This window comes from Elephantulus edwardii, unplaced genomic scaffold (assembly GCF_000299155.1).
Source record: "Elephantulus edwardii isolate Elephantulus edwardi_28Jun2011 unplaced genomic scaffold, EleEdw1.0 scaffold00262, whole genome shotgun sequence".
Taxonomy (NCBI): domain Eukaryota; kingdom Metazoa; phylum Chordata; class Mammalia; order Macroscelidea; family Macroscelididae; genus Elephantulus; species Elephantulus edwardii.
Genome location: NW_006400012.1, coordinates 1,892,795 through 1,900,706, shown reverse-complemented (window position 1 = coordinate 1,900,706; position 7,912 = coordinate 1,892,795). Strand labels below are relative to the sequence as shown.

Genomic DNA, 7,912 nt, shown 5'->3' with positions numbered 1-7,912 from the left:
GAACTGGGGATGAGGGTGGAGAAAACAGTGCAACAATGAATGAATGAAAACCCAAAATCTCTGTAAATGTTCATTAAAACTAATAAAATTTAATAAAAAAAATACAATGTCTATGAATGATTGTATGAAACACAATGTAAATGATAGATTGTATAAAGCACAATTTATGTGAATAAATCACAATAAAAATGAACTATTGTGTTCATACCAATAAATAATTTTAAAAAGGTAAATTAAGCAAGAGAACATAACCATTAGAAATATCTACATAGTCAATGAAAGAACTCCAAAATACAGAACTCAAACATAAGTAAAAAGAGAGAGGGGTGTAAACAGCCACATAAATGAGTGGGTATTAGTAATAGCAGCATCAAGAGGAAACAGGGTGGAACATTGCCTAAGGCAGACAGAATAGGTTCCACAGAAAAGGTAACATCAGAACAGGGTCCTGAAGTGCGTGCAGGAGTTTGCTAGGCTGAACAAGGAGTAACAGGTAAGAGAATGGCAAAAGCAAGGACTATGGGCGCATTCCAGTTTGTAAATATGCATGGTGGTTTGAGAATAATCAGTTTGAAGTTAATGATTTTGTTGCCTATGACATGAATACCAAGTCTCTTATCAACTCAATGTTCAATCCTCAAGAAGACAGTGCAATGTGGGAAGAAATATCAAAGCTTTGTCTGATGTTCTTGCTATTATTTAATTGCGGATGACTGTGGATAAGTTGGCCTTTAAATTTTTAATTGATTCCACAGCAAACAACTTTTCATGGCAAAAATTATTAAGGAAATGACATAAGAGTCCTTAAAACACTGATACCAACTTATGACAAATCCTCAAAATATTCATAGGCATGCATGGGCACTTCTGCCACAGCAAATAGATTGCTATCACATTGCTAACAATTGTAATGGCCGAAAGTGTGGCTTCTCAGGTCTGATTAGCAGAAAAACTAATGGCTTTACCAGTTAGACTGGTCTTCGCACTATAAACGCCCAAGTAGCTACTATCAGTGTTCGGTGTGTGGCACTCATACACAGCATTATCCTCCTTCCGAACGTTTGCGATGTGCAGCACGACTGAGTTGTCCCTAACCCTCTCCACGTAGATATCCCGGCTTTGCACACGATTTGCATACAGTCCTGAGGGAAAGATAGCTTCTTTTGTGCTAATCACGCGGACTTCCCGATCTGGGGCATTTGGCAGGTAAACAAACCACTCGAAGTGCTGCAGAGGAGGCCCTTGGTAGCCAGTTACATTGCAGCCAATGCTGATAGGGTAACCTTGAGCTCGAAACAGCGGTCCTTTCTGAATTGTTACTAGTCTCTGACCAACGCTGAGCTCAGCTTGCACTAGAAGAAAGGGGAATAAAAATAGATTAGCCACAGTTCCCAGTGTATCATATTATGCAGCTCCCTGTATTAGAATTCTGGTAAATGAGATAGCAAGTTATTAGTTATAATCAAATGTTTGGTGCCTTCTTTAGGCTGAGTGGTAGTGGAATGACTTGATGAGTTGCTTATTCTTTTATAATGTCTATCTTCATAGTAGTCTCTAGGCTTTTAAAAAGGGGGGAGGGAAATGTTGGCTTTATCAGTGTAACATGGCCACGACCATAATATATATCTGCTTATCTTAAACTAAGTGTTCTAATTTTAAAGTAAATTTGATGTATGGCATTTGCTATGTTATATGATTTTAAATTATGGGAAAATTCAGTACTTCTTCAAGTCTCAAAATCCAGGGTGGTTGTTACCTGTCAATTCCCACTATTATTGTCACTGAAGCATCAGACGATGGCTCTGACCATGGTACCATGATTTTTCTGGTTGGTTGTTTGGGACTATTTGTAGCTCTTGTTCATGTCTGCTGTTAAGACCAGCTAAAATTAGCACCTAAAGAGGCAGCAGATATTTCCTTTCTATATTGTGGGATTTAGAGTGTTTTTTTGTGATCTTTTGAAATGTTGTTATAGCTTTATGAAAAACTTTTATAATAGTTTTCTATAAAATCCAACATTTAATTTGACAAATACATTTTAAAAATAAAAATCAGAAATAAAAAGTACAGCTTGCTATTATAATTATTAGTAATGTCTAGTTTATTCTTCTTTTGTGTTACAGAAAGAACAAATGAGAGAGATGTCATAAGGTGAGCTAGAATTTTAAGTAGAGGCTTAGAGCCCAGAGGAAGGGGAAGAGGGCTGAGAGGCACTGGAAAAACTCAATGGGGAGTGATTCTGGTGCTATAGGATTAACAGAAGGGTTCTTAATACAATACAGAAGAAATAGAGTAGCTGCTGAATTTTGTGAATCCACAAGGACAAACAGTAAAGCAGACTAAAGTGGAAAACAAAAACCTCCTTGTCTTGAATTGATTCTACGGCAAACTCCAAAGGTTCTAACACTTTAGGGTTTTCTTGACTGTAATCTTAATGGAAGTTGACTGCCATGGCTTCCTCCCATAGTACTGGTGGGGACTTCAAACCATTAAATGTTTAAGCTTGAAACTCTCAAGGACTTAGAATCAGAAAAGGGAAAGGAAAAAAAAAAGTGAAAGCATGCCCTATATATACATCATGATAAGGCTGAGTGTAGGAATCATGAAATTAAAATAATACTTAGGAATAGAAGTGGGCCAACAAAATAAGGGCAGAAAGAGTAAGGGGCAAGCAGAAAGGATAAATGGCCAACTAAAATGTGCATATGTGTTTGCTGAGTCCAAACAGTCAACAAATCAACCTATCATATAATTATCATAATAATTTAAAATATACTTATTTGTTAATAAACTTTAGCTAAATATATTTAGGGCATGTTCTCTTTGTAATAAGTACCCCAAGAATAGAAGTCAGAATACCTTGAAAAAAATTTAAAATATTGTTGTTATGTGCCATCGAGTTGCTTGCAACTCATAGCGACCCTATGTACAGCAGCCCTAAACCCTGCTCTATCCTGTGCCAATCTCACTGCCTCTGACACACCCATCCTGATTACTCCAGTCACTGAATCAATCCACCTCATAGAGGGTTTTCCCCTTCTGCACCGTCCCTCCACCCTCCCAAGCATGATGTCCCTCTCCAAGGACCTCTCCCTCCTTACAACATGTTCAAAGTATGTCAGACAAAGCCTCAGAATCCTTGCCTCCAAGAAGCAGCCTGTTTTAACCCTCTCCAGGATGAATCTGTTTGTTTTCTTGACAGTCCAGGGTACATTCAATATTCTTCTCCAGCACCACAGCTCAAAGGCATCAATTCTCCTTCTATCCTCCTTAGTCATTGTCCAACTCTGTGATGCATAACAAGTGATTGCAAAGACCATGGCCTGTATCAGACACACCTTAGTCTCCAGAGTGACACCATTGCTCTTCAGTACCCTGGAGAGGTCGCTAACAGCAGACTTTCCCATCACAATACGTTTTTTTATTTCATGGCTATTGGTGCCAAGAAACTAAAGTTGTTAACAGTCTCTTCACCATCCATCCTCATGCTTCCAATTGGTCCAGTGGTGAGAATCTTTGTCTTCTTGACATTGAGCTTCAATCCATACTGAAGGCTACAGTCCTTGACCCTCAGCAAGCATTTCAGGTCCCCCTCAGTTTCAGCAAGCAGCGTTGTATCATTTTCATAACTCAGTTTAGTAGTTTTTATTAACTACTAAAAAGTTAACACTACAAAGTTCATAACACTTTTTTAGCAAAGCTGGTATCATTTAGAGTTCTATGTCTTAGAGAAATATGTGAACTATGCTTCAATCTACATGTGATCGAATATTCTCAGTAGCACTGCTTATTATAGCCTCAAACTGAAACCAACTCACATGCACATCAACCACAGAACGCACAAACTTTAATATATACGGAAAGCAGATTATATAGAAAAATGAATGAATTGCAACTATTTTAATTTTTAATAATATTAATGAGTCATTGTGATTATATAAAAAGGTCTCATTGTTTAGTCCCATCCACCAGCGTCTCCTTAGGAGAAAGTCTGGAAATCTCCCATGAGTTTGAGGTTTTGACTTTGATTATATATAAAATGACTCTACACTTTATAAAGCTTAAAAACAGGCAAAATAGTGCTCTGTTGTTTAAGGACATAGAAATAATGGGTACATACAGAAGAGCATACAGAAGACCATACAGAAGAGCAAGGAAGTGGTTCCCAATAAAGTCAGGAAGGCAATTGCAGAGTGAGGGAGGGCTGCCATGTGGATGGGTCCGCCTTGGCAATGTTCTGTTTCTTCACCTGAGTAGTGATTACACGGGTTTTACTTTTAAACTTGTTTATTAAACAGCATATGCATGTTTTATTTATTTCTTTACATGTGTGTTACAATTCACCATGAAAACATTTTTAAAAAATATGATGTCTGAAGTACCTGTGTATATCAGAGCATGCTTATTTCTGCAAATAGTATTATTTCTGATACCTAGGTAACACTTCTCTTGTATTGTCCAGTACTTTTCAGAAGAATTAACACCACATTTGAGACATTTTACATCAATAGATTATTATGAAAATTAGCACTTCATTTAACAATTAAATACAATCCATTTTCGTTATCTGTGGACTTGCAGATTTGACCATTCACTAAAGATACTCGGGGAGCTTTCCCAGTCATTAAAGGATGGGCATATCAATTTCCAGTCAAAGGTAAAGGAGGCACTAATTCAGTATTTGCTGGAACTTACCAAAACCAGCAAGAATAGACTGTAAATATTTATTAAACCATCTTTGTTCTTTCTGATGCTTGAGAGACTGCCTAGGTACAAAGATGAGTTTGGGATTGTCTTTGATATCTAGATTGTATCAACAAATAGTGTGGCAGTTAGTTATCTATGCTGGTGGTGGTTATACCATCAAGTTGGAACCTACTCATAGCTGGTCTCTTCAGCAGATTTTCAACAGCAGTAAATAGCCCAGGAGGAGATTTCCCATCTTTCTCCTACAGAGCAGTTGATGGATGCCTTTGGGTTGGTAGTTCAACTTCTTACCACTAAGCCACTAGAGGTCACTGATTCTCTGTGAGACTGATATAGTAAAAGTGTTCTGAGGAATCTGAAGGAAGGTAAGTTTGCATGACTTCGGCATGGTAATAATTGGAGGTTTATGGAGGAGAGGACATTTGAGATAGACTTTGGAGGACTGAAAATATGACACGGGAAGTGAATGAGTAGTCAAGATTTTAGGTGAAGGAAACTTTATGACAAATCTGTGAATCAAAAGACTCGTTTAGGAAGTAGGAGTAGACAGTTGGAATGTAGGTGAGTGTATATCACCATTAATGGAAGGAAATGACTGGGTAGAAATTTTGGTTCTAGACCATAAGGGACCTGAATATCATGTTTAAAAGTTTGGGCTTGTTTCTTTAAGTAATGGGACATTCACTAAAAGTTAAGTGTCTTAAGAAAATGAACCTGATAGTTGTATGTAGGATGATATAAGTTGGAAGCAAACATGAGGTAATTATAGAAGCCCAGGAAAGATGTGCTGGAGCTGATAGGGATGAAAGAAGAGTACTCAAAGATCTGTTATAGATATAAAATCTATATGCTTGGGGATGTTATTGTTGTTGTTATGTGCCGTCGAGTCGCCTGCGACTCATAGCGACCCTATGTACAACAGCCCTAAACTCTGCTCTGTCCTGTGCCAATCGCACTGTCTCTGACACTCCCATCCCAATTATCCCAGTCACTGAATCAATCCACCTCATAGAGGGCCTTCCTCTCCTTCGCCGTCCCTCCACCCTCCCAAGCATGATGTCCTTCTCCAAGGACCAGTCTCTCCTCACAACATGTCCAAAATATGTTAGATGGAGGCTCAGAATCCTTGCCTCCAAGGAACCACCCAGTTTAACCCTTTCCAGGATCAGTTTGTTTGTTTTCCTAGCAGTCCATGGTATTCTCAATACTCTTCTCCAGCACCACAGCTCAAAGGCATCAATTGTCCTTTTATCCTCTTTGGTCATTGTCCAACTCTCTGATGCATAACAAGTGATTGCGAAGACCATGGCCTGTATCAAACGCACCTTAGTCTCCAGAGAGACACCATTGCTCTTCAGTACTTTGGAGAGGTCCCTAAGAGCAGACTTTCCCATGGCAATGCGCCTTTTAATTTCTTGGTTACTGGTGCCAAGAGTGTTGACGGTGGAGCCAAGCAAACTAAAGCTGTAAACAATTTCAATCTCTTCACCATCCATCCTGATGCTGCCAATCGGTCCAGTGGTGAGAATCTGTCTTCTTGACATTGAGCCTCAATCCATATTGGAGGCTGCAGTCCTTGACACTCTGCAGCAGGCGCTTCAGGTCCTCTTCAGTTTCAGCAAGCAGGGTTGTGTCATCTGCATAATGCAGATTGTTGATAAATTGTCCAACAATCTTGACCCCACATTTCTCCTCATAGAGCCCAACCTCCTGGATAATCTGTTCTGCCTATAGGTTGAAAAGGTAAAGGAAGGATGTGAGGTGGGAGCATATGAAAACATCTAGTCAGGCTGTATTAAGTTGAGAGTATGGTGGTACTCATAACGGAAATAAGGTTACTGGGAAGTTATTGTTGTGTGCTCAAAGTGAGAGAGAAAGTAATGCACTTAATTTTGGAAATATCACATTTGACAATCACGCCATAAAGGAGCTTTTAAAGGATGGCATATTACGTTGTGTATTACTCTGTTAACCAAAAGATTGTCAGATCAAATTCACTAGCCACTCTGCAAGAGAAAGATGGGACATCTCCTGGTAAGATTTATAGTCTTAGAAACATAATGGAGAGTCTCAATGAGAAAGAATCAACTCGACAGCAGGACCCTGGGATAAGCAGGAAGAGATGTTCAGAAAAAACATGGAAAATATTTCATATAGATTTGAATATGTAGGCTCAGATAGGTTCGCTATGAATCATACTCATTTTGACATCACCTAATAAGAACAACAAGAGCAATCCTCTAAGAACTCTGATACTCCCATATTAAGCAATGTAAAATTTTGTAAGTAGATGAGCCACACTTGAACTTTGATTCGCAAATGTCAAATTCATGGCCATATCCATGGCACTGTCTCATTGGCTTTATTAAATGTCTGTTTGTAACTGGAGAGGGCTTTGGACTAGATTAGAAATGTGGATTAGGTCAGTAACATGAAAATATTGAGAAGAGTTAGAGAATATAAGGAAAAGACCCAAAGAGAAATAAGTAGAGAATCTGTCTGTGTAGGAGATGGAATTAGGAAGAGAAGACCCACAGAAAGAAGAGTAAGGGAGGTGGGAGGAGACTCAGGATACAGTCTTTTGACTACCATGGGAGGACAATGGTATCAGAAGTGAAGACTTGACGGCACTGCCAAGTCGCTGAGGGTTAAGGACTCAAAAACCAGAGGAATAATTCTTTAGTTTGCTGATGATGATGTGAGTGGACAGCTCTGTACAGAATCTCTAAAGAGCTGAGTCAGTAACTTTCTAGGAATAAGAAGGACGTAAGAAGAGTTAATATACCTCAAGAAATTTAGTAAAGAAAGTAAAGTGAAGAATACAATGGCAGCTGGAACAACTAGGAGGGATGGAGCCAGTGAGGGCAGGGTGCCTCTGCAGGTTTAAAGGAAGAGGGTGGAGAAGCAGCAGAAAGGTAGGGATGGATGAAGCCAGAGAGAGAATGATAAATGAAGTGAATCTTCGCGGAGGAATGTGGTTGCAAGCATGGCCAGGAGGGCACAACTTCCTCATAAAAATGAAAGAAAGAGTGTGGAGCATTTATAAGTAAATTTTCAGGTGCAAAGGAATGACTAACAGAAGCACTGTACTAGCACCTTCTCTGTGATGCATTGATTGTACCTCTCTTCCTTGAAAAGAGTGAAATACCTGGGCAGGTTGTCCATGGTTTTCTCTTTTAGTGAACAGGAAGTTAGGCCCTTTTGC

The 7,912-nt window shown here is 39.1% G+C and overlaps 1 protein-coding gene across 1 annotated transcript in view; it reads right to left on the bottom strand.

Moving 5' to 3' along the window:
* CD101 (CD101 molecule) overlaps positions 1 to 4,558 on the bottom strand; it is a 67,217-nt gene extending 62,659 nt beyond the window's left edge. The window contains 2 exon segments of the mRNA XM_006899591.1: positions 966 to 1,352; positions 4,552 to 4,558. Coding sequence (XP_006899653.1) covers positions 966 to 1,352; positions 4,552 to 4,558 — 394 coding nt within the window.
* Between the last annotated feature and the right edge of the window lie 3,354 nt (positions 4,559 to 7,912).